The 25884-nt window shown below is 40.7% G+C and overlaps 1 protein-coding gene across 2 annotated transcripts in view; it reads left to right on the forward strand.

The window, feature by feature from the left end:
- The window catches only part of Rbbp8 (RB binding protein 8, endonuclease), a 78773-nt gene that overhangs the window by 32254 nt on the left and 20635 nt on the right, over positions 1–25884 (forward strand). For both annotated transcript variants that reach the window (XM_036205179.1, XM_036205180.1), the window contains 8 exons: positions 3835–4010; positions 7730–7834; positions 15112–15209; positions 17578–17690; positions 19022–19913; positions 19992–20118; positions 22845–22933; positions 24456–24564. In XM_036205179.1, the coding sequence (XP_036061072.1) occupies positions 3835–4010; positions 7730–7834; positions 15112–15209; positions 17578–17690; positions 19022–19913; positions 19992–20118; positions 22845–22933; positions 24456–24564 (1709 nt within the window). The remainder of the gene's footprint in view (positions 1–3834; positions 4011–7729; positions 7835–15111; positions 15210–17577; positions 17691–19021; positions 19914–19991; positions 20119–22844; positions 22934–24455; positions 24565–25884) is intronic.

Consider the following 25884-nt stretch of genomic DNA (forward strand, 5'->3'; position numbering starts at 1 on the left):
TGTATGGCCGTGGCAGGCTTCTTGTTATCTGCTTCTTCTATCTTAAATTAACCCATTTCTATTAGTCTATACTTTGCCACATGGCTTGTGGCTTACCGGTGTCTTTACATGTTGCTTTTCATGGCAGCGGCTGGCGGTGTCTCTCTCCAGCCTTCTGCTTCCCAGAATCCTCTTCTCTCTTGTCCCGCCTATACTTCCTGCCTAGCCACTGGCCAAACAGCATTTTATTTGTACAGAGCAATATCCACAGCAGCTTTCAGCCTGAGGAAACAGGATCAGCTGAGGAATTGGTGAGGTGAGGTGGCTGTGGCTTCTTTTGTCTCTCTGATCTTCCAGCATTCACCCCAATACCAGGCCCTGGGTTTGTTTTTATTAATAGGAACTTTTAAGATTCATGCTACACTTCTGCCTCCCCCATGCTGGGATTAAAGGCATGCACCACCACAGCCCAGCTCCTTTTTAAATTTTTGTTAATGTTTTGTTAATCTTTTTTCATTCCCCCCTCTGTGTGTGTGTTTTAATATGATACCCTTGTGTGTCAGAACAGCTTTGTGTCTGCAGTTATTTGTGTGTAGCTGTCAGAGGACGCACAAACATATGATACACACCTCAGGCATTTGTCCTTCTATTTGAAGCAGGATCTCTTAGTCACTGCCACTTATACCAGGCTAGGTTGCTTGCAGATTCCTAGGATTTATCTATCTTTGCCTCTAATATTATATTAGGAGCCCTGGGATTGCAAACACATGTCCTGTGTTTAGATGTATGTGGGTTCTAGGAATCCAGACTCAGGTCCTCATATTTGTATGGCAAACCATTTACTCACTGAGGCATCTCCCTAGCTCCTTAGGACCACTTTTGAGGTAGCACTTTTGGTTAATACTTGCTTATATTTGAGGAACTAAGTTATATCTTTCCTTTTTACAAACCTGCCATAAAAAGAAAAGAGGGAAGTGCAGAAGCATACCTAGTCAGCCAGTAAGGGAGCTGAGCTCAGGGAGGTGAGATAACTTACTCAGTGTGACTAGACACTCTTGAAACACCCACAGGCTGCCTGTACATAGTGCCACCCTATAGATGGCAAAGCACACATTCTCTCTCTTCTGACACACACAAATGTTAAAAAATATCCTGTTTTTTAATTTTAAATGACGTTTGTCTGTGTGGTGGATTGAACGAGAAGGGCCCCAAAGGCTCGTGTATTTGAATACTCAGTCTCTGGTTGATGGAGCTGTTTGGAAAAATTGGCATTGTTGGAGGAGGTGTGTCACTGAGGGCGGGTGAGTCTCACTCTCAAAATGTGAGCTCTCAGCTTCGGTTTTATGCCTGCTGCCATGCTCTCCACCATGATGCTCATAGACTCTAACTCTGAAACTGTAAGCCCCAAATAAACTCCTTTGATCATGCTGTTTTATCACAGCAATTGAAAAGAAACTTAGTGTGTGTGTTGGGGGGGGGGTGTGCATGTGTGTAGTAATCATAGGACAATTGGGGTGTCAGTTCTTCCCTTCTGCTGTGTGGATCCAGGGATTAGACTCAGGCTGTCAGGCTTATCGACAGCACCTTCACTGGCTAAGCCATCTTGGTGGCCCCTAGCATTTATTCTTGTGCTGTTGCACTTTCTAGGTTTGCCTCATCACTCGAGGTCGGGGCAGCTCCCATGTGCTGCTGTTCCCACGGATAGATAGCAGGTTCGTTTTCATTCTCTTGAGCTTTCTGTCTCTCACAGGTTTAAGTGACTTCTGTCAATGCCTTGTATCAAGGTCAAAGCATGCCTGGGGTTGAAACCTTGAAGCATGTTACTATTGATAATAACTTGGTGACTGGCTTTTGTGTTCACACCAAGTTTGTGTTTCTTTTTTTGTTTATTGTTTGCAGTGAGAGGGTATCAAGAGGGTCATTTTCAGATTTCCCAGTAGCCAGGATACTCAATGAAGCATTCCTTAAGAACACTGTTCTAATAACTCTACTTATAAAAATCAGCTTTTGCATTATTTATATAATAAACTTACGTTGGCTCTAAGGAATTAAAATATCAGATTATTTGTTCTTTGATTGAAAATGAGAAAATTTAAATAACAGCATGATGGCTATATAACATTGTCTTCAAATTATGTTTTAACTGGAGATATAAATTCTTCAAAGTAGAGAAGAAAAAAGCTAAATTTTAAAAACTTTAAAGTCTTATGAAGAGAAACCCCGGCTCCTTGATTGTTGAGAAAGAATAGCTAACTGTCTTTGATGGAGGTTTAAGAGGTAGACTCTGAGTAAAACAACAGCAAACACTGTAACATCATCAGAAGGAAAAGCTAGAGGAAGGTGGTAGGTGCTTCACTGAATGAGTAAGACAGGAACACATCAGTTTTTCTTGGAAAGTCAGAATGGAACCAAGTCTTAAGTAATTAAATCAGGTCAAACAAAAGTTGCAATTTCTCCATCCAGTGCCAGCCTTTTCTGACCAAAGAGGGTAAGAATTTGTACTTGTTTACATAGCCACAGGCACCCGAGACAGAGCTGCTTTGTGTTTGGGGTGTTGGGTTGCTGCTCTTTGGTTTGTCTCTTTTGCAATTCCTGCCCTTTGTAAGTAGACCCTACTGGGACGTGATTTTCTTTCGTGACTCATGATTGTTGCTGTTGGACTTTTATGACTGCTGAGAATGCAGGTAGCTCCAGGTTCCAGTTAGGTCTCCTAAGTCTTACACTCCACTGACCTGCAAGGGTTTCTCAAGTAAGAATACTATTAAGTTATAAAAATCACATGTTAAATATATTGCACAGAAAAGTAGCTAAAATAATAGCACATTGTATATTTAAAGTTCAGTACAAATATAGGTTTTAAATGTTTTACTTTATAAAATGGGTTTACAAAGTGAATTTACTAGTTAGCTTGATTAAATAATTCCACAGTATCAGCATATTAAAAGAAGATATATACATATGTATGTGCCTCTGTGTGTGTGTGTGTGTGTGTGTGTGTGTGTGTACAGTAATTTTTATCAATTAGAAAAAAATTAATTAGATATTAGCTCTAAGGTTGTCCTTTATCATATGTTATAGAAACTGAATAATTTTATTCAGGAAATTAAAGTATAAATATTTGTTAGGAAACATTTGTCTTTGTCCTAGATTTATTTTTATTTTATTTTAAATTAGTGTGTGTGTGCGTGTGTGTGCATGTTCGCACACACACATCATACACATAATACATGATACACCTGTGGAGGTCAGAGGACAGCTTTGTACAGTCATTTCTCTCCTTCCATCTTTACATGTGTTGTGGGGATCACACTCAGGTTGCCAGTTCACACAACATGCACCTTTACCTACCCAATCATCTTGCTGGCCTTCTGTCAGTCTCTGCTGATTATAGTTTACAAAATTCCTAAGTAGTTCTTTGAAGTCAAGTGACAAGTTAATTTTCATAATATAGCTAGTTTGGTCTTTAAAAATTAAATGGCTGACAGAATAGTACTGTTCATTAGTTAATAAGATCAACAGTAGATTGGCATAGGTCGTTAAGTCATATAGCTCATTCCAAACCCAGTTTTTCTAGGTCATTAGAAACACCTTTACTTTGGCCTCCAATGCTGCAGTCTGCACTGTCTCCTTCAGTTCCAGATGTTTCAGTTAGGTTAAGAATTCTGCTGATACTCCCCACCTTGTACTGATTTATCTGCATACTTCTCTAGTCTCTGGGTTTGGAACATTAGATGCAAGGGATAGCATCTCTTACATCTTTGTATTTATATTCTACTATAGTCACACATTATTTAGTAGATGTTTTAATAAATATTTACAGAATTCATTCTCTTTCAATTTGTCATTTTCCTCCAGAAATGATCAACAGGATCAAGTAGCTGAGCTTGAATGTGAGGAAAACATTATTCCAGATTCACCAATAACATCCTTTTCATTTTCTGGCACTAACCGGCTACGAAGAAAGGAGAATCTCCATGTCCGATACATAGAACAAACACATACTAAATTGGAGCACTCTGTATGTACAAATGGTAAGGGTCAGAGTTGTGTTTTAGTTAGCTGGTTTTGTAAAGTATCCACCTACTGTTTTATGTATCCTGGTTTGGTAGAAAGAAGCTGGACATTGTTCAGATATCAAGGATATCACTGAAGTTAACCTCCATTAGTAAAATGACTAATAAGGTATTTTTCTGCTGGCATTATGTATGACATAAGCAATAGTTCATCTGAATATGTGTGCATAATCTTATGTGTGTGTTTGTGTCTAGGTATATATGTATGTGCCTGGAGCCCACAGAGGTCAGAATAGAGTTGGATCCTCTGGAACTGGAATTATAGGAGGTTGTGAGCTGCCTGCCATGTGGGTGCAAATGCTCTTGACTATTGATCCATCTCTCCAGCCCTCTGCATGGAATTTTTAATGTATATATTTTATTGAACCTATTCCTTTTCTTTTTGAGACAGTCTCTATTCCCTTGACTGTCCTGGAACTCACTTTGTAGACCAAGCTTGCTTCAAACTCACAGAGATGCACTTCCCTCTACCTCCAGAGTGCTGGGATTGAAGGCTTGTGCCACTGTGCCTGTCTTAATGTACCTTTTTTGTTTGTTTGTTTTTGAGACAGGTTTTCTCTGTGTAGCCCTGGCTATCTTGGAACTTGTTCTATAGACCAGGTTGGCCTTGAACTCAGATCCGCTTGCCTCTGCCTCCCAAGTGCTGAGATTAAAGGCATGCTCCACCGTGCCTGGATTGTGGAAACTATTTCTAATTCCATCATAGTTTACTATTTTGGCTAAATGCTTCAAAAACTACTTTTTCAAATGTTCTTATACTTGTAGCTTATATGATAGGACACTGATTTTTTTTTTTATTGTCCATTTTAAGTTAAGGACGAAGTCTAATTCTTAACCAAAAATATTTGAAACATTTGGAAGAAGGAGGTTTACTAAGTTGTAAAAGTATTTGTATATAGTGAGTACATTATTGATAATCATGCTTTTAAAAAGTACGTAGATCTATGTGGGTAGAGGGGTGCCTTAGCAGTTAAGAACAATGGCTGCTCTTTCAGAGGACACAGATTCAATTCCCAGCAAGCACATAGCATAACACAACTCTCTTAACCCCAGTTCCATGAGATCCAATGCCCTTACCTGGTCTCCGCAGACATCAGGCACATATGTGATACACAGATATATGTACATACAGACAAAACACCCATATACATGAAGTAAAAATAAATAAATCCAGGATCCTGGAAAGATGGCTTGGTGGTTAAGAGTACTTGTTGTTGCATAAGACCTGGGTTAGTTTCCAGCACCTACATGGTGACTTAGACCCATCCATAACTAGTTTCAGGGGTCTGATTCTGACATCTATGGGCATGTGGTATAAATAGGTATATGCATGCAAGACATACATACAAATAAATTTTAAAAATTAATTAGGTCTTTATTCTTTGAAAGTGTAAGTCTTATTACACTTAAACTGAAGGTAGAAGTGTGTGAGTCTTGGGCAGAGACCAAGGACACTAGACTAGAATGAAGTGGGGAGGGCGGTGAAAGGGCCGGGTAAAGGAGGAGCGTGGGAAGGACAGCGCGAACGGCCTTTTGAAATACATATGTGAAAGGAATTTAAATGGATCCCCAGATAATGGGGGAGACAGTGTTCCAACTAGACATCTTAAACCACCAAGTAAAACTTCAGTGCCAGGAATGGGTTACATCTAGTTGAATTGTTGACCAAAGGTGTCTCATAAGACCACCACCTCACAAATATTACAGGCTATTTCCAAGGCTATTGGTTGCTCTCCACAACCTGATGGTGAGGCCCTATTGTTGAAGACACCACTTACTTATGTCATTGAGCATGAAATTGAGATGGTGCCTAACTAGAAGCTTCACCCCTCTTGACTAGCGTTCATGGTTCTGGAAGGTTTTATGCACTAAGAGAGGAGAAAAGTAATCAATCTCACCCAGCTACAAAGCCTATAACCTACAACAGACACCGGCCTACAAAGTACACTGGCACAGTAGTGGTACAAATGTTATGGGAGTGACCAGCCACTTTTTGATTGGATACAAGGCCCACCTCATGGGAATGACCCTACCTGATGCTGCTGATGTAGCCAAGAACCTGAAACTAGATGAACCTGAGGGAAAGTCTACTACTCTTACTCTGCTGCTAAAGGAATATAGCGGTAAAATTACTCCTACTGACATATTGCTATACCCATAGAGCAGAGCACTGTTCAGTCCCCATCAGAGAAGCTTCTTGCAGTACGTGGTAATGAATAAAGAGATGCACAACTGAAAACATAGAACATGAAAGACTGAAACACTCAGCCCTAAATGGGATGTCTTTATCAAATCCGACTCGTAGCAGCTCAGGGATATGTGCAGAAGAGGAGACAGAAGATTGTTAGACTCAGAGGTAGGAGGGGACTCCAGGAAACAGCTTCTTCCAGACGCAGCAGGGCTGACACACAGGAGCTCCCAGAGACTGCAGAGGTTCAAACAGAAACACTCCAGCACAGAGAATGGGAAGTGGACACAAAGCCCCACCCTAACTAAGAAGCTAGTTGTAGCTGATAACTTGCTGGGAGAGGGGAAGCCAGTTTTCTTCAGTGGAGTGTCACTAGATTTACCAACCACACTCCAGACAGGCCTCTTGCCCAGGAGTAGTTAGCTAGCCAACACAAAATGGGCTCTAGGTTTGTGTGTGTGTGTGTGTGTGTGTTTTGTTTTTGAGAGTGAGAACATGAAGCTGAATTGGTTTGGAGGATTTGGGCGGAGAAAATATATGATCGAAATGTATTGTATGAAAATTTTTAATAAAAATTAAAATTATAAAAATTAGTTAACATCTTTATTGTTTGAAAAGTGTAAAACTTGGCAGTTTTCTTCATTTTGTGATTTTTACCACCATCTAGTGAAAAACAGAAGAAATGTTTTTAAATCCTTTGTCTAATTGGAGTTAAATTAAAATATAAGACCCTATGTCTTAAATGAATATTTATTGGTCTTTAAGTTTTGGCAAGATCTGAATCATGATAGACAGCTATCTGTGTAATATAGATCATGATTAAATCTATCTATATGAACCTGTAAAAGCAGCTGCAAGTGATCTTATAAGTAGTCATTTATCCATAAAGTCTTCTGGCTTATTTCCTAATTGTAGAAAACAAGTATACAATATAAATACTTTAAGACAATTTCTTTAAATCTTATTCTATTCATTTTTTTACTTAGAAAGTAAAAATAATTTTAAATGATTTAATGACTTAATTAGTGCTATTATTTTTATCGTATTTATCTTAAAAAGTTTCTAACACTTCTTAATTTTCAAGTTATAATTAAAGTACAGCTCTATTCCTTTACCTTGTCCTTTTGGAGTTGTCTTTGAACTAAATATTTAAGCAGTAGAAATATTTCCAATAATGCATGTTTCAGTATTCTTTCAGGACAGATTGTAAAGAAACATGGTCCAGCAACATTTCAGTAAACTTAGTGCTTTGTCCTATATAAGAAAAGTGACTGAATTGTCACTTCCTAGGTAACTTAGGTCACAAACTAACCTGTTCCCCCACTATCCTAGCCTGTAACTTTGTTTCTCAGTCAAACTAAAGACTTAGGAGAATTGTGTCAATAAAATAATGGTTGTGATGCATTAAAGACAAATTTATTTGACTTAGCAGAATGAAGCTTGATAGTATATTTTATCATTGTTTATTATATAACTTTCTTTTTCTTAGAATTAAGAAAAATGTCCAAGGCTTTAGCTCCTGCACCACGGAACTCTGAGGAGCATGAAATTCTAGTGGCTGACACTTGCAGTCAAAGCCACTCACCACTTTCTAGTAAGTAGATCCTGAGGTTATAAGCTTAAGATTGTGGTTGTTGGTAGGCAAAAATGACCAACAGTCAGAATTAGGCAATATTTTAAAGGTATGGTGTTTTTGGTGTTATTGTTGTTTTTGGTTTGATTTAGTTTGGTGTTTAGATTTGGGTTTGGGTTTTGTTTGTTTGTTTGAGACAGGGATTCTCTGTGTAGCCCTGGCTGCCTTGAACTAGCTCTGTAGACCAGGCTGGCCTCAAACTCAGAGTACCATCTGCCTCTGCCTCCTGGGTGCTGGGACTAAAGGTGTGCACCATCACCACCACCAGGCCTTAAAGGTGTGTTTGAGAAAGTAATCTTATGCTAGTATTAATTCACATAATGTAAAATGATTTAGGTAAGAAAGACTTTATTGTGATTTATTCCTTTATTCATCAAATATTTAAAAGTCTTCTACGTCAGGCACTAAACAAAGAAAGCCTTTGCCATTTTGGAGCTTTCAGTCTGGTTATGGGAGAAAGAAAATAAATTCACATCAGGCAAAGTCAAGTGCTCTGCAGACAACACAAGGTGGGGAGGACAGCAGAGAGTCTTACTGTAACATGACACTTGAGCAGAGGCTAGGGGAGCAGGTGGTGTCCAGGAACAGCATCCTGAGCAGAGCACAGTTTCAGTTAGTTTGCTGGGAGCATTGTGGAAGTCTGGCTGGTGCAGGGTGGGTGGAGGGAAGAGTGATGGGGTACCAGGAATAATAGAACTACCTCTTCACGGAGGAGACTGGGTAGCAGGGTTCCAGGGTGTGGAGAAGCTTGAAATTCAGGGGTTTGGCTTTGGAAATATTGTTTGAAATTCAGAATGTCTTCAGATACGGGTTACTAAAGATTTGAGGTGGGGGGCATATATGAGCTTATCTTTAGAGGAGGTTAGAGTACTCAGATACATGTGGAAATTGTTTACATAGTATTAAAACCATGAGGTTACCAAGCAAAGCAGTATAGGTGGAAGAGATAAGTTCAGGGACCAAGGCTTGGGCAGCTCCGCCATTGTGTTAAGTGATTTTTGTTCTTTTTTTTCTAGGAACCATTTTACACGTTTTCCACCCTAGTTACTTCTTTTTGTTTGGTTTTTGTTTTTGTTTTGTTTGTTTGTTTTTTCGAGACAGGGTTTCTCTGTAGTTTTGGTGCCTGTCCTGGATCTCACTCTGTAGACCAGGCTGGCCTTGAACTCACAGGCTGGCGCTGCCTCCCGAGTGCTGGGATTAAAGGCGTGCGCCACCACTGCCCAGTCTAGTTATTTCTCCATAGAATTTAGTACTGTAGACACACAGTGTATCTGTGTATGTACTTTGTGTGTTATTTGTACTTTATACATAAAAAGAGTAAGAAAGATATTTTTGTCCCCAAAGCCCCCTTTCTCCCTCCCTCCCCCCCCCCACAGTGTTCGGGCTGTTTCTGTTGTGATGTGAAGGGTAAATGGAGAGAACTAAGTAGCCATGTAAGGGCCTCCTGTGGGAGAGGAGAGGACGAAGTGAACCCCTGTCCTGAACAGTGCTGATAGGTGATAGTACCCAAAAGATGATGGCCTCTTAGACTTGACCTGAGTGTGGGTGCATAGAGGTCATTAGTAAACTAGTAGCATGATTCAAAACTTGAAACGAACAACAGTGATTATCTGAAACTATCATTAAAAAATTGGAGGCTGGGGGTTGGGGATTAAGCTCAGTGGTAGAGCGCTTGGCCCTGGGTTCAGCCCTCAGCTCTGAAAAAAAAAAAAAAAAGTTGGAGGCCGAAAAGGCAGAAAGCATACATGTAGATTGATGAGTCTTCTAGGGTATTGTTCAGTAAAGGGAAAGAGAATGGGACAGTGGCTAGCAAGAAAAATGGGTCAAATTGCCTTATGTTTTTAATATTGGCAGCAAATTTCTATGCTTGATGAGATGATCATATAAAGGAGAAAATTAGTAATACACAAGGAAGATGAAATAACTGCTAAATCATTGAGAAAGTGGAAGCCATAGGCTAACTGAAAGGGTTAGCAATGTTAATTAACTGTTTCATGTCTTGTTAGTGGCAGAGTGCTATTCTAGAAGCCACAGATGATCCTGTATTGCTGTGAATCTATAGTTATGTGGACAGTTGTGTTTGTATATATGTAGGCTGATTACTAGCCCCACCCACGGTGCTCGGAATAGAACACATGAATATGGCAGATACTCGGTTCTCAATGCTCCTTTTTCTCTTCTGTGGCCGCCTTTACTCTATCGTTTGCCTTCTTGTCTTTGTTTCTTGTTGTTTTTGTTGTTATTTGTTTGTTGTATGTCCCGTGCTAGAGATTAAAACCAGAGCTTTCACATATGAGGCAAGTGGCTTTGCTACTGAGCCGTATCCCAGGCCTGTCTGCTGATATTGTATTGTATTGTATTATATTACATTACATTATATTATATTATATTATATTATATCATATTATATTATATTATATCTCCAGCTACTCTGCTGGTCTTTTCTTGTTGGCATGTACATATATATTATCTTTCATTAAAAAAAAATCCTCTTAATCTTTGCTGCTTTTAGCTATAGCTTCTCTTCAAGGTTGGGGGAGTAGTCTATTCTCAGTACCTTTGCTTAACACTCATCTATTTGCACCTACTCTAGAATTGACTATTCTCCCGCCATGTTCCTTGTGATGGAAAGAGAAAAGAATACAAAGGCAGAGAACAGACGAGAAGGACACAGTGTGGAGAAAGAGAATGCGTTTGCACACTCTCTCTTACTGATCTAGATTGCTTCTGAGAAAAGCTATCAAAGTTGTTTTCGGGGCACTTGAAACAGCTTGCTAATGTACTTTCTGATAGAGGCTCCCGGGGAGACCTTCCTTCACACAGTGGGCCCCCGCTTGTCGACTGAAGAGCTGATAAGGCGGCTTGTGCCCGAGATCTGTCCAGACCTCCGGGAGGTCTTGGCTCCGGATCATGTTTATTTTTCGTTTTTTGTCTCTCCGCTGCAGACATGGGAAATAAGGCTTCCAACTCGATCAGCCCTACTTACAGATTCCTAAGCTTATCCGTCTGTGTACTGAGAGATGGCCCAAGTATGCTTTAAAAAATAACAAAAAATCCCAATCTTTTACGGGAGTTATCTAATTCTGACCAGCGAACAGGCAAATGGAAAGAGTTGCTCTTTATCTTAGCTTTCTCTCTCTAAAAGCTCTAAAAAGGTAACCATGGCTTGTGATTCTTCCGCCAACCAGCACGCACCTCCTGCTGGCCGCCGCGGGTGGTGGCCAGCCACGAGAAGCGCGGCTTTCCACTATTGATACCGCCACAATTTTTCACAGTGAGTCTGCTGTTCTAATGGCTGAAATCTGAGCTATATGTTTGCGAGGGACAATCCCGGGAGTTGTCCAGGCTGTGCTGGCATTGGCAGGCACATTTTTGCTCGGAGCAAAATGGCGTCGGGGGTCTACCGGGTGGACCCACAGCAGCACAGTCGCAGCTCCTCCCATCCTTGACAAAAGGGGGTGGGGGGGACTTGAGCTGATCTTAGATCTTACTTCATTCTCAGGACGCCTGAGTTGAAGTCTGATCCCGGTTTGTTATTTTAATTTTTTATTTTCCACTCAGTTACAGCCATGGGACAGAGGGCAGATACCACCCACTTACTTTGGCGGATGGGGCGGGTACCGGTAAATATGGCCGCTTAACAGCTTTGCGGTACCGGTAAACCTGACCACATAACCGTGTGGCAGGTACTTCAGCCAGTAAACGGGAAAATAAGAGTTGCTTCTGTTAGTAGTTATGTGGCGCTAGGAACACGTCCCGAACACGACAGAACCACTGGAGAGTTTTATTAAAGAGGATAGTGGTGACAGGCCTGGGTGAAACACACGTGGGGAGAGAGAGACAGAGAGAGACTGAGAGCCTCGAGCAAGATGGCGCCGGCTTTTTAAAGGTTGGGCCGTGCATGCGTACAGGGACTCCTGTGGGTACTCCACGCATGCGTGTAGATTACATGGCTGCGCGCGCGCTTTACGCAACCACGTAAGGCCACAGAGTCCCGGTCCCACGAGATGTCTGACCCGGAGATGGCTATTCTACACCGGAAATAGTTAGGCGGTCCCCCGGGCAAGCCCAACCGTGTAATTGTCTATCAGCTTCATCTCCAAGCTTTCTGCTAAAGCTCTAAACCCTTTCCTTTCCCACTAAGGCGTCTGCCACGTGTAACCTTTTCTGTCTGACTTTCGTGCCGTTGGTGGGCGGGCTCGGGCGGTTTCTAAGACTTGCCCTAACTTACCTTAACTCCACCCACTCATTCTTATACTACCTTGAGAACCACAGACGGGTCTAAAAGTAACTGAGATCTAAACAATTAAGTTTACAATAATCGGGATGGCTCCTAAGCCAAAAAAAATCAGTTTATAGCCTCAAGCAAGTCTTCCAAAGGATCGGTTTACAGTCTGCCTACTGGCAGAGCTTCCAAAAGCTGTCCTTAAGCCACCAATCGTCAGGAAAAATTCAGGACATAGAGTAAAATCCATCTCTTGTTCCCGGCTAAAAGTTAAGTATCTGGAGAACAAGGCTCCTGACCCCACAGGCAAAAGAGTCATCTGTGGTGTTTAAGGTGTGCCAGGAAAGAGAAGCCCGAAAACAAAATTGCCAAGTGCTGGCACTCGCTGACTCTGGGAAAGCTGTTGGGTCCCTGTTTTAAGTGAAAAAGGACATGGGATTGTGAATGCCCTGCCCATCAACAGCCTTGTCCTTGTGCTGCCTAGAAAGACAACAAGTCAGCTGACTGCCCCCAGGCACCAAGACGCATGGGTACATCAAGCTAAGACCTCCAGCAAACAGACTTGGCTACAGACACAGCAGGGAACCCAGAACTTCTGGACACCAGAGCCATTGACTCAGTCCTGGGAGTTTTAGGATGTCACTCCTCCTTTCTATTGTCGGGAACAGAGGACTGCCTTACTTACCTCACCAGATTTAATTGCACTTTCAGAGTTACTTAATGAGAAAGATTTCCAACTAAGATAAGAGCTCATTGTCTCATTTCAAAGTTACCGCCTGTGTTTCTCATGTGCATACAGACAGGGCCATGATCTTTGCCTTGTCCCTAATTCAAAAAATAAGTTCTCTTCCACTCTCAAGCTCCAGAGGAATAAGGTATCACCCCTTTCCCAACTAGGGCCACATAGAGCCGGAGGCAAAAGGGACCATCAAAATATCCAGGCGGTAAGGATATAACAGTTTGTCACTGTTCAATACTCAGTAACTGATCACCTGTGTTTCCCAAACGCTAAACTAGTGAAACAAACAGGTGCCTTAAATAAACCACCTCAAATGAGGCTTGTCTCAGGTAAAAAAACAACCAGAGTACTTAAACATCACAGCCACCTTTAACATGTCTCCAACCAGACAGACCAGATAGATCTACCTCAGATAAATGTCAACTCCAAAAGCAAAATAATAATGAGTCTTTTCTCTAAGCTTTTATGTCACCAGTGTTTTGTCAGATAGAAGGTTCCCAGCCACACCATGGAGGACGGACAGCTGCAGGATCTCATCCTAGGACCAGCCACACCTTGGAGGATGAACACAGCTACAGGATTTCATCCCAGAACTTCAGGAGACAGCTTCTCCATCTCCCCCCCCCCCCAAAACCAATCAACGTCCACCATTCAGCCTGAAGCAGTCTTTGAGAGAAACGGCGTCCCATACCCATCTATCCACATTTTTTTTTTCTCTTTTAAAACATGAGAGTCGGGAATGATAGAGAATTACATGTTCACATGGTTGGGCTTGTCCGGCGGACCGCCTAACTATTTCCGGTGTAGAATAGCCATCTCCGGGTCAGACATCTCGCGGGACCAGGACTCTGTGGCCTTACGTGGTTGCATAAAGCGCGCGCAGCCATGTAATTTACGCGCATGCCTGGAGTCCCTGTACGCATGCGCGGCCCAACCTTTAAAAAGCCGGCGCCATCTTGCATGAGTCTCTCAGCCTCTCAGTCTCTCTCAGCCCCCCCCCCCCTTATCTCCTTACCCACGTGTGTTTCACGCAGGCCTGTCACCTCTATCCTCTTTAATAAAACTCTTCCATGGTCTTGTCGTGTTCGGGACGTGTTCCTAGCGCAAAATAAATACTAACACTTTCTCTTTCGGTAAAATTCTCAGTAGTATGCTCCTATTCATATGCTAATAAAAGCCCAATCTGAATCTCTGTTCAAGGCTTTGTTCCTGGATTCCTGAGCAGTGAATCTGCTTGCTGTTGAGAGTTTATAATCTTTGTCCTTACATTCAGAGACTCAGTGATGATCATCACTGTATACATCTCTTTAGGTTTCCTCAGTCAGAAGGCTGAGTCATCTTAGACTGCTGCTTCCTCATTTCCAAACATCCTTGAATTTCCTATGGAATCTGCTGCCTCCCCGCTTATTTTACACATCTCTGTACCAGTTTCAGCCACCAGCATCGTCTGGACTGTTGGAGGACTTTTGCTCCGTTCTCCTGTCGGAGTTTGCTCTGGACTGAGTTTGTTGTCATAGTCAGAATTCTTCTTCTTACCCAAGTGTTTACATCTGGCCTCTTAAAACTCACGACTCTTTTCCTTGTTCGCAGGAGAAGTTGTGAGCATAATTTGACCCCTAATTCACAGGTTTGGGCTCATGTCCTACTTCGTCTTCCACAATTCAGTTCCTAGCTATTAAAAGAGCAATTTTATTCCATATATCTGTGTCCTTAAAGATACCTGAAACCTTACTTTCTGCGCCCCTCCCCCATCTCATTAAGTGGCCACACTTCCCTTTCCCTTAAGGACCACTCTAGGCGTCAGTTTGTGTAGTTTGTCTTGATTTCCCAAAGGAGAGTCAGGGGCCTGAATTTAAACCTTCATTATGTTTTTTTACATTATTCTGCAAATTCTTTTTTCCCTTAGAAAACAAAAATTCTGTTTCACCATTCAAATGTAGTCACTAAGCCCCTTGAGAAGAAAGCATGTAACCTGCTTGTTATACTGAGTTCATTGTGGAAAAAGTAGAAAATGTAGGTGAATAAAGTTTTACAAGTTTGGAGGTTAAATATCTGTAATGCATTGCTATCTATAGAAAATATTTTAGACCTATTTAATAGAGTTTAAAATTTGTTCGCTGTCATCTTAAAAGGGTACCTTGGTTTGTTTGTTTTTCCCTAGTCTTTGATTTTTTTTTTTTAATACCTTGATTCTTCTCCTAATTTTTGTGTTTTTTTAATATATATCTACTCTCTAAAATTGTATAATGATTGTTTTTTTTCTTCCTACTCTAGAAATATGTGGATCAAGCAGTTATCCCACTGATAAGTCACCTTTTAATTTAGACACTGTTGTTGCTGAAACACTTGGAATTAATGTTCAAGAAGAATCTGTAAGTAATCAGTTTGATAATTATATGAATTATTAATAATTGATATTGGATTTATTCTTAAAGAATTAAACAGGAACCAGTTATAATGGCACAGGCTAGTAGGATATGCTGAAGAGACAGAGGCAGAGGGACTATGAAAATGAGCAGGAGAAAAAAAAATTATTTTATTTTATTTAATTAACTTTTTTTTTTTCATTTATTTTATGTAGCCGGAGTTTTCTCCAGTCCCGCTCAGACCCAATTAAACGCACAGAGATTTATCTTACTTATAAACTGTATGGCCATGGCAGGCTTCTTGCTAGCTGGATCTTACACCTTAAATTAACCCATTTCTATTAATCTATAAGTTGTCACATGGCTCGTGGCTTACCAGTACTTTACATTCTGCTCCTCATGGTGGTAGCTGGCAGCGTCTCCTGACTCAGCCTTCCCCTTACCAGAATTCTCCTCTCTCCTTATCCCGCCTATACTATACTTCCTGCCTGGCTACTGGCCAATCAACGTGTTATTTATCAATCAATCAGAGCAACACATCCTCAGCAGTTTTACATACCGACCAGTTTCCCCTCCATCCTCTCCTCTGGTTCCCTCCCTCCCAACTCCCCACCCCCATCTACTCCTCCTCAGTCTTCATCCAGAAAGGGGCAGGCCTCCCATGGGCTTGAACAAAGTATGGCACACCAAGTTGAGGTAGGACCAAGCTCCTCCCCCTGGACCATTCCAGGGGTTAGGGAGAAACCTGGTGCCAGGGAAACCCCCAGGAATCCACAAGAATAACCCCAGCTAAGACTCCTAGCAATAGTGGAGAAGGTACCTGAACTGGCCGTCTACTGTAATGAGATTGGTGACTACCCTAATTGTCATCAGAGATACTCTATCCAGTAACTGATGGAAGCAGATGCAGAGATCCAAAGCCAAGCACTGGACTGAGCTCCTGAGAGTCCTCCTGAAGAAAGGGAGGAGGGAAAAATAATTGTATCCAGTCAGCATTGGATAAAGGCTTAGAACAGAACTGTAGAAAGGTCCATTTCACTGTCCTTTCCCTGCAGTCACAGCAACAGACTCTTGGGATGTGAATTGAGTTGAAGCTTAGAGGATCTATTCATTTGTTTCTATTTATGTGTACATCTCCATGTTGGTATGAGGTATAGGCACTTGTGAGCTGCCAGAAATGGGTGCTGGGCATCAAAGTCTAGTCCTCTGCAGGAGCAGCCAGTGCTCTGAACCTTGAGCTGTTTCTCTAGTCCCAGACTGCAGAGTTTTACTCTCGTTGTTGATGGTACTGGGTATTAGAACCCAGGGCTTCACAAATGCTAGGTGAAGTTCAATTTTGATACAACTTTAAGGACTGGGGATTGAACTTAGCTCAGTGGCAGAGCACTTGTGTACTGTGTCAAAGCCCGGAGTATGACCACCAGCACTACAAAAACAAACAAATGACAGCTTTAACATAGTCCTCCTTTGCTCTTGCCAGTAAATATGTATGTGCTCTTAGAAAATTGTCTTACTGTTGAATTTCTAAAACTTGAGTTAATTTTCATTGCATTTGGAATTTAACTTTTTAAAATTCACTCTAAGCTGGACAGTGGTGGTGCACACCTGTAATCCCAGCACTTGGGAGGCAGAAGCAGGTGGATCTCTGTGAGTTCGAGGCCAGCCTTTTCTACAAAGCGAGTTCCAGGACAACCTCCAAAGCTACCGAGAAACCCTGTCTTGAAAAACCAAAAAAAAAAAAAAAATTTCACTCTAAAAAGTGATAGTGGGTAATTAGCTTCTGAATATTTAAATATGTTTTATAGTTTCTAGTTCCTTACTATCCTCCATAAAACTAGCGAGTTCAAATATGAAATATATTAAAGAAGAAGATATCAGAGGACTTTTCTTGTAGTCTGATTCACAGGTCAATAACATCTTTATCATTTATCAGAAATAAATGAATAGATCCTCTAAACTTGAACACAATATCATTCTTGAATGTGTTATCAGAATCTCAGAGCTACTGACCTTGTGTTTTAATGATTCCTGATTGACTTGTATGCACATTAAATCTTGAGAATGTCCTCTAAAGGATCATTTTCAATTCACCCGGGTTGTCTTAATGTATCTTGTTATCCAAATATTTCTATGCAGTAGTAAATTATATAAAGTATTAAAATATTGGTAGTGTCTTCTCTTCATATTTTTTATTGTAATAAAATTTAGGTAACAAAATTAGTCACTTTAAAGTCTACAATACAGTGATATTTATATATTCACAATATTATACAACTCCCTTATTATATAGTTCTTCGTTCTGGTTTCTTTTACTTCTTGTTCTTTGGAGACTTATTTGCATTGTATCAACTTTAAGCATACTTTACTATTGAAGGAACACCAAGGTCCTACAAGCCCTCTTGGGGATGAGCTCTACCACTGTCTTGAAGGAGATCACAAAAAACAGCCTTCGGGCGAATCTGCAGGAAGTAGTGAAGACAGTTTAAGGTAACGTGGAACATCTAGTGTTTGTTTTGTTTTGTTTTGTGTAGCTCCATGAATTTCAGCCATACTGCACTCCCCCAAAGTGGCTGCAGATACTATTTCTAGATCCTTTTCCTGCATCATCAAGCAGCATTAAGAACTCCCAGTCTTGCTTTATCCCATTAAAGACATAGTCATTACTATATCTCCAAACACTAAATGGTGTGAAAAATACATTTTATGTTTGGTGTGTGAACCTGTATATATGTATGTGCACCATGTATTCCAGAAGGTAACAGTGGTCAGAAGAAGGTTCTGGAAACCCAACCTGGATCCTCTACAAGAGTGGTTGGTGCTTTTAACCCACTGAGCCATCTCTAGCCCAGTTTTTGGTTTTGTTGTTGTTTTGTTTTTCTCTAATTTCATAATATTTAACAATGCTTACGTTGATAAAGCATTTTAACAATACCTATGTTAATAAAGCATTTTGCTTGCTGTTTTTGGGGGTTGTTCTGTTTTTGGTTGTTTGTTTTTTGGGTGTTTTTTGTTTGTTTTGTTTTTTCAAGACAGGGTTTCTCTGTGTAGTTCTGGCTTTTCTGGAACTCCCTCTGTAGACTAGGTTGATCTTGAACTCAACAAAGATCCACTCACCTCTGTTTCCTGAGTGCTGGAATTAAATGGGATTAAAAGTGTGCCCCTGCCACCAGCTGGCCCTTGCTTGATTTTTTTTTTTTTTTTAGATACCTCGATTACTCTTAGTTTATCATGATAATAACTTGTAATGTGAGTTTCATTACCCTGTTCTTTAAAGAACTCTGTGGCTTTATAAGGTTGAATATCTTGTTTAAGATCATATAGCTATTAAGAGCACTTACTGGGCTCTATATTCAGTTCTGTAGTTAAGAATTTTTTTCTTGGAATTACTCCTAAGATTTAATAATAACAAAAGACTTTGGAGTCCTCAGTGGACTTCATTTCCACCTTCATCTCCTGTTATATCAAATGAAGAGAAACCAAGACTGTATCTTAAATTTGTTTTAATCATCTGCCTCTAATAGGTCGGTAATGCCTGACTGTTCTGTATCAAGAAATGTTTCTTTAGTTTACTGGTCTTTTAATTTTTTTGTTTGTTTGTTTGTTTGTTTGTTTTTGTTGTTTTTGTTGTTGTTGTTGTTGTTTTGAGACAGGGTTTCTCTGTGTAGCTTTGCACCTTTTCCTGGAACTAACTTGGTAGCCCAGGCTGGCCTTGAACTCACATAGATCCACCTGCCTCTGCCTCCCGAGTGCTGGGATTTTAATTTTTATCCTGTTTTTCCATTTTAAAAAAAATCTTGTATCGTTCTTTATTTATTTAGATGTGCAGACGCTGTGGCAAAGACACCTCCCCAAGAATTTACTATTCGGGCTTCATCACCTGTGTTTGGAGCTACCTCTACTGTGAAAACTCATTTGGGTTTGAATACAAGTTTCTCCCCTTCTCTCTTAGACATTGGGAAAAGAAACCTTTTGAAGACAGCTCCCTTTAGCAACATTTCTGTTTCTAAATCAGAGAAAGCTAGGTCAAAATCTGAGGACAGTGCTCTTTTCACACATCATAGTCTTGGATCTGAAGTGAACAAGGTCATTAGCCAATCATTACCTAAGAAGCAGATACTTATGAATAAAAATGTAAGTGAATCCGTAGATGAGCAGGGCAGTACTGATCACATTAAACACATTATTACTGATAAGTGCTTGGTGCCTTTGAAATCACTGGGAGGCAAAGCATCAAAAAGGAAGAAGGCTGAGGAAGAGAGTGACCGTGCAGTAAACTGTCCCCAGACTTGTTTTGATAAGGAAAACACTCTGCCTTTCCCAGTGGAGAATCAGTTCTGCATGAATGGAGACCACGTGATGGATAAACCCCTGGACCTGTCAGATCGGTTTGCAGCTGCCCAACGTCAAGAGAAGAGCCACGGGAATGAAACTTTTAAAAGCAAGTTTAAACAAGTGACTGTTTGTGAGGCCTTGAAGCCTGTCCCAAAGGGCTCTTCCTCAGGTCGTAAAGCCTTGAGTGGGGCCTGCATATTAGCCAGAGATCCTTCAGAGGTGTCCTGTTTACAGCAGTGTGGCCTGCAGTCCTCTGGTAAAGTCTCTCCAGACCCTAAAATGCCAGTGCAGACAAAAGAGGAAAGGCCTGCTGTCTTCAAAACCCCTCTGTGCTCACAGGAGAGTTTGGAGACAGAGAGTCGTCTTAGTGACGCGAAGGTTTGTGTTCAGTGTTGAGAGAGTTTGATTAAGATTGTTTGTGATTTTGTTTAGGTGCTAATAATCATTTCTGTTTAGGGTACTGGTTCTCTTGTGCCAACCAAAGTAAAAAACAGATCAGTCCATGGAGGATGTGAGCCTGCATCAGTTCTTCAGTTAAATCCCTGTAGAGTTGCTAAAACAAAGCCTCCGCCAAACAACCAAGGTGTGTGCACTATCAACAGGCTCGATCCTCTTCTTAATGGGTGGGGTTCACATTCCTTATACAAAAGCTGGTGAGGGCACATCTTTTTCCTGCATGTGTCTGTGTTTAATAGCGTTATTCTCACTCCTTTCATTTTACCTTGGGTTTTTCTGCTCTTACGCTTTTTAAATCTTTATTTTAAATACTTTGATATGTACATTTAGATGGTTTTGTGGATTTACTTATGTAGTTATTTCTTTCTTCCTTTGCAAAGACTTTTAAAAAGTATTTTAACTATCCCACTGGGGTTTGGTTTGGTTTTGGGTTTTAGTGATTTAGAGGGAGGCAATACTAGGGATTGAACCCAGGGCCTTAAACATGCTAGATAAGCAGCAACCTATCACTAAGCTCCATCCACAGTCCTAAACTGTACAGAATATTTAAAAATAATTCATTGCTGGGCAGTGGTGGCGCATACCTTTAATCTTAGCGCGCAGGAGCCAGAGGCAGGCAGATCTCTGAGTTTGAAGACAGCCAGGGCTACACAGAGAAACCTTGTCTTGAAGGAACAGTAGTAACAATAGCAGTAATTATTCATCATTCAAAACTTGTTCTTTACCTCTTAGATACCTAGATACTGTCTTTTTTCTTTGCATTGAAATGTTTGTGTATAAGCTTAAACAGATAAAAATTTAATAAGATTTTAACTTCTTGTTTAAATCTTGTATGTGTGTGTGTGTGTGTGTGTGTGTGTGTGTGTGTATAAGTATGTATGTACATATGCCTATGCACATCTATACAAGTGCACATGTAGGTGTGTGTATGCCTGGTATGTTGTTACTTAGATACTGTTCACCTTATTTTTAGGTAGCCTCTCATTGGCCTGGAACTCTCCGCACACTGCCTGCCAGCCAGCCCAGGGATCCATGCCTGGTCTTTTGACATATATTGAAGGGCTCAGCGAGCCCTTTAACTTCTAAGATGTCTCTTGAGTCCTTAAATTTGCCCTAATCTGTGTATAAACATCCTTTTGTTTTTCAGCCACTCACCACTTCTATGCTTCATATGCAGTATTTTTTCATCGTTAGTAAATTGTTACTCTTTCATAATTGGCTTATTTCCATTTCCCCTGAAACACATTATTTAGTTGTTTTCCTTACACGGTTTCAGTCCCTAAGTGAAAATGTTTGGTTTTGGTTTTTTGTTTGTGTGTTTTTCCTCTGTCATTCCTGCTTTCTCTTAGCTTTTTGTCTTTGATTTTTTTTTTTTTTCATTATACCTCTAAGGATCATACTATACCTATTAACTTTCCACAGTCTACTTGCAGTTAGTATCATTTTGCTTCATGCTCTTTTCAGGGGAGGATGGAGGGGTTGAAACAGGATTTCTCTGTGTAGCCCCCACTGTCCTGGAACTCACTTTGTAGACCACGCTGGTCTCGAACTCAAAGAGATCTGCCTGCCTCTGAGTGCTGGGATTAAAGACATACACCACCACCCAGCTGTTGCTTCATGTTCTGAAACTACAGTTTGTAGTTGTCAGGTGTTACATCTACATATAATACATGAAAATCCAAACTGTCTCACAGTTTTAACTTTTAAGCAATTACTTTAGTGAAATACAAATCACTTATCGTGAAAATGTCCGTTGTGCCCAGTCCAGTGGTTGTGGTATAATTAAAGAGTTGTACAGCTGTTGAGTTTATCATCTTCCAAGCCTTTTCATCCTTCCCAACTCTAGTTATCAATGGTCTAATGTTTATCTCTGTCGATTGAAATATTGTAGCTGTTTCATGTAACTTGTAACTTCTTTCCCTTAGCATAATAATGTTTTCTTTTAACTTCATTTTACTGTTACTATTGTATGTGTGATATGTTTCTGAAGTGGATCTGCAGGTCAGAGGACAGCTTGTGCAGTCGGTTCTTTCCTTGAACTTTCACATAGGTTCCAGTGTTCAAATGCAGATCATCATGCTTGCTTGGCAGGCACCTTCCCTGCTGAGCCATCTCCCTAGCAACGGCACAGTGTTTTCAGTTGCCAGCCATATTGTATGATGTATCAGTATTCCATCCCTGTTTATTGCTGGATAAAATTTCATTACAATACAATCATGTTTTCATCAGTTAATACAAATTTGCTGTCATTGTTACCTTTATGAATAGTCCTGTGTAAAGACTTTTTTGGAAATGGGTGTTTTCTTCTTTTTCCCAATTTACCTGAGACTAACATTGCTAGACCTCATACCAGCTCTTAGGTAGTCTATTTCCCAAAGCAGCTATGCCATTTCACATTAACACTGTGATTGTGTGGGTTTCAGGTTACACACACACATACACACACACACACTCTTTGAGTCTAGCCATCTTAATCTGTGTGAATGATCTCATTTTTTTTTGTCTTTCATTTTTCTGATTGCTGGTTGTATTGGTCATTTTTTCATAATGTTTTTATTGGCCATTTGAACTGTGGTAAGATTCTTTACCCACTTTGAATTTTTTAAGATTCTTTAATTTTTATGTATATGAATGTTTTGCCTGTTTGTATATTTGCACTGTGTGTGCCTCATGCTTGCAGAAGTCAGAAGGGGTAACAGGTCCTCTTGAGCTGGAGTTACAGACAGTTATGAGCCACCATATGAATGCCAAGAACCAAACCCAAGTCTTCTGCTATAGCAGTTAATGCTTTTAAAGTGAAACACATTTTCAAATTGGGTTTTTAATTTGTGCTTCTCCTCCTCCTTTTCCAAGATGTGTCCTTTGAAAATATCCAGTGGAGTGTAGATCCAGGAGCAGACCTTTCTCAGTATAAAATGGATGTTACTGTAATAGATACAAAGGTAAGTTAAAAAATTGAACTAAAGCCCATTTGTTTCTTACTCTAGTGAGTTATCAGTCTCCTCTCCTTGAAATACTTTTTTACACATTCCATTTATTGTGTATGTGTGCATATACACATTAGTGCATACCATGTGCATGTTACACCATACGTGCAGAGGCCAGAGCACAGCCTTCAGGATTTGGTCCTCTCCAGGTGTGAGTCCTGGGGATCAAACCAGGTTGTTAGGCTTGTGCACTTACCCACTGAGTCTTCTTGTGTGCCCCAGACAACTTATTAACAACTATAACAGAATTATAGGTACGCATTCCAAGTGATTTTACTTTTATCAAAAATCACCTATCATATGTTCTTAGTTTTTTAGATAGCATCTCAACACAGACTGGTCTCAAACTATACTCAGGCTTCAGCCTCACAAGTGCTAGGATTGTAGGTGTGTATCACCAGGCTAATAGTTCCATCATGTGCTTTAATTTTTTTATATTTATTTATTATGTACATGAGTTTTGCCTACTTGTATTTTTGTGTACCATGTCTGCCTGAAATTGCCTGCAGAAGTCAGAAAATGGTGTCAGATCCCCTGGAATTGGAGTTACAAATGGTTGTGAATCACCATTTGAGTGCTGGGAATTGAACCTGGGGCCTCTGCAAAAGCAGCAAGTACTTTAAACACCAGGCCATCTCTCCAGCCACCTGAATACTAGCTTTAAAAAAAAAAGAAAAGAAAAAAGTGTTGTCAAGACATTGTTTTTCAGTTTACTTTTTAAAAAGTAGTGTGTGTGTGTGTGTGTGTGTGTGTGTGTGTGTGTGTGTGAGAGAGAGAGAGACTGAGAGAGAGAGAGAGAGAGAGAGAGAGAGAGAGAGAGAGAGAGAAGAGAGAGAGAGAGAGAAAGAATATCTCACTATGCAGCTCTGGCTGTCCTGGAAGCCTCTATAGACCAGGCTGGTTATGAACTCACAAAGATCAGCCTGCCTCTGCCTCCCGAGTGCTGGGATTAAAGTGTGTATCACTACACCCAGCTATGGTGTTTTGTTTTGTTTTGTTTAATTTGTACTGGAAATACAATTTTGCTTTGTGTTCAGGTTCCATATAGCTTGTTAAATTCTCCTACTTGGTGGCACATTAAGAAATCACATAGTTTATTAAAGCATCATATAGCTATGAGGAAATCAAATGTTATTATTAAAGTTGCTTTTCATGTGCATTCAAGTTTGTTGCTGTGGGGCAGATTGGAGAAGGTGAGTCGGGCACAGAGGACTGTAGTGGTAAACAAACCCGCGGGCCTTTCCAGGGGTAGTCCTTTTCCTCAGATTGGCGTGAAGAGCTGATAGATCGGGGCAAAGTGTTCTAGAGACAAGAAAATCTATACCTCTGTTCCTGCGATACAAAAGTAAATAACTTAATGCTTTAAAATAGTAAAATTTGATGAGAGTTTTTAACGCTTTTTGTGGTCAAACACAGATATGAGACTGTGAAGGCATGCATAACTGCTAAGCTCCTGAGTTTTTAAAATATTTATTAGGGTGGCAGTCATTCTCGATTAGGAGAAACGGTGGACATGGACTGCACATTGGTCAGTGAAACCGTGCTTTTAAAGATGAAGAGACAAGAGCACGAAGCAGAAACTCCAAGTAAGATTTCTTGTGATTTTGTTACTTCAGCCAAATGTGGAATGAACTGTGTGGTCAGATTATAGTGATAAGTGCAGTGACTTTATAAACCATTCTACAATATATTCTAGTCACATTTTTCCCTCCCCCAACTCCTCCCACCCACCCAACTCCATGTCTTCTTTCTTTCTCTCTAGGGGCAAAAAAAACCCCACAAAAACGGAAGCAAAAGACCAGTAAAACAAAAATTCCCCAAACAAAGTTATGTGAGATATAAACGACAAAAATGCATTGAGTTCATTTTATATTGGCTGAGTACAGCCATGCCCAGGGCCTGCCCTGCAATGTGGTTAATATACCCAGTGAGATTCCATTAGAGAAAGCTAATTTTTCCTCTGCAAGTGGTTATCAGCTGCAAATAGCTCCTTGGTTAGGTGTGGGGGCCTTGGTCCATTTCCTCCTCTCAGCACTGGGACCCCATCTGGCTCGAACTTGTGCAGGCAGGTCCTGTGCATACTGCCACAGTCTCTGTAGGTTCCTATGGGCATCGGTCCTGTTGTGTCTAAAAGACACTGTTTCCTGGAGTCCTCCATCAGCTCTGGCTCTTACATTTTTTTCCACCTCCTCTTCCACATAGATCCCTGAGGGGAGGTGTTTGAGCACTGAGTACTCCAGAGTCTCTCACTCTCATTTTGTTCATTGTGGGTATCTGTATTAGTTCCCATTTACTACGAGAAGCTCTGTGATGATGGGTGAGCAAGGTACTGACATAGGTATTGCAGAACGTAATTAAGAGTCATTTTATTCCTGTGATCCGTTATTAAAGCTAGTATTTGGTTTTCGTCTAGTCCCGTGGTCTATTCAGTTTCTTGTCCACCCTAGCAGTGTCAGACATGGGTTCCATTTCATGGAGTGGGCCTTATATCCAGTCAGAGTAGTGATGGTTCCTCCAACAGTGTTTATGCCGGCATATTTTTTTTAAGATTTATTTATTTATTATGTATACAGCCTGCATGACTGCAGGCCAGAAGAGGGCACCAGATCTCATTACAGATGGTTATGAGCCACCATGTGGTTGCTGGGAATTGAACTCTTGAAGGCAGGTTTGTAGCTGGGTTGATTACCTTTCTCCTCTGTTAGTAGGCAGACTACCTTCCATTACCATGAATACTAGCTAGTAGGGGTGAAGCCTCTAGTTAGGCACCAGCTTGACCTCTCCATATCCAGTGAAATACGTAAGTATTGTTTACAGGAATAGGGCTTTGCCATCAGTTTTGTGGAGAGCAACCAATAGCCTTGGCAACAGCCTGAGATGTTTGAGTTTCCATGGAGCTCCTTTGG

Source organism: Onychomys torridus, chromosome 13 (assembly GCF_903995425.1).
Source record: "Onychomys torridus chromosome 13, mOncTor1.1, whole genome shotgun sequence".
Lineage (NCBI taxonomy): Eukaryota > Metazoa > Chordata > Mammalia > Rodentia > Cricetidae > Onychomys > Onychomys torridus.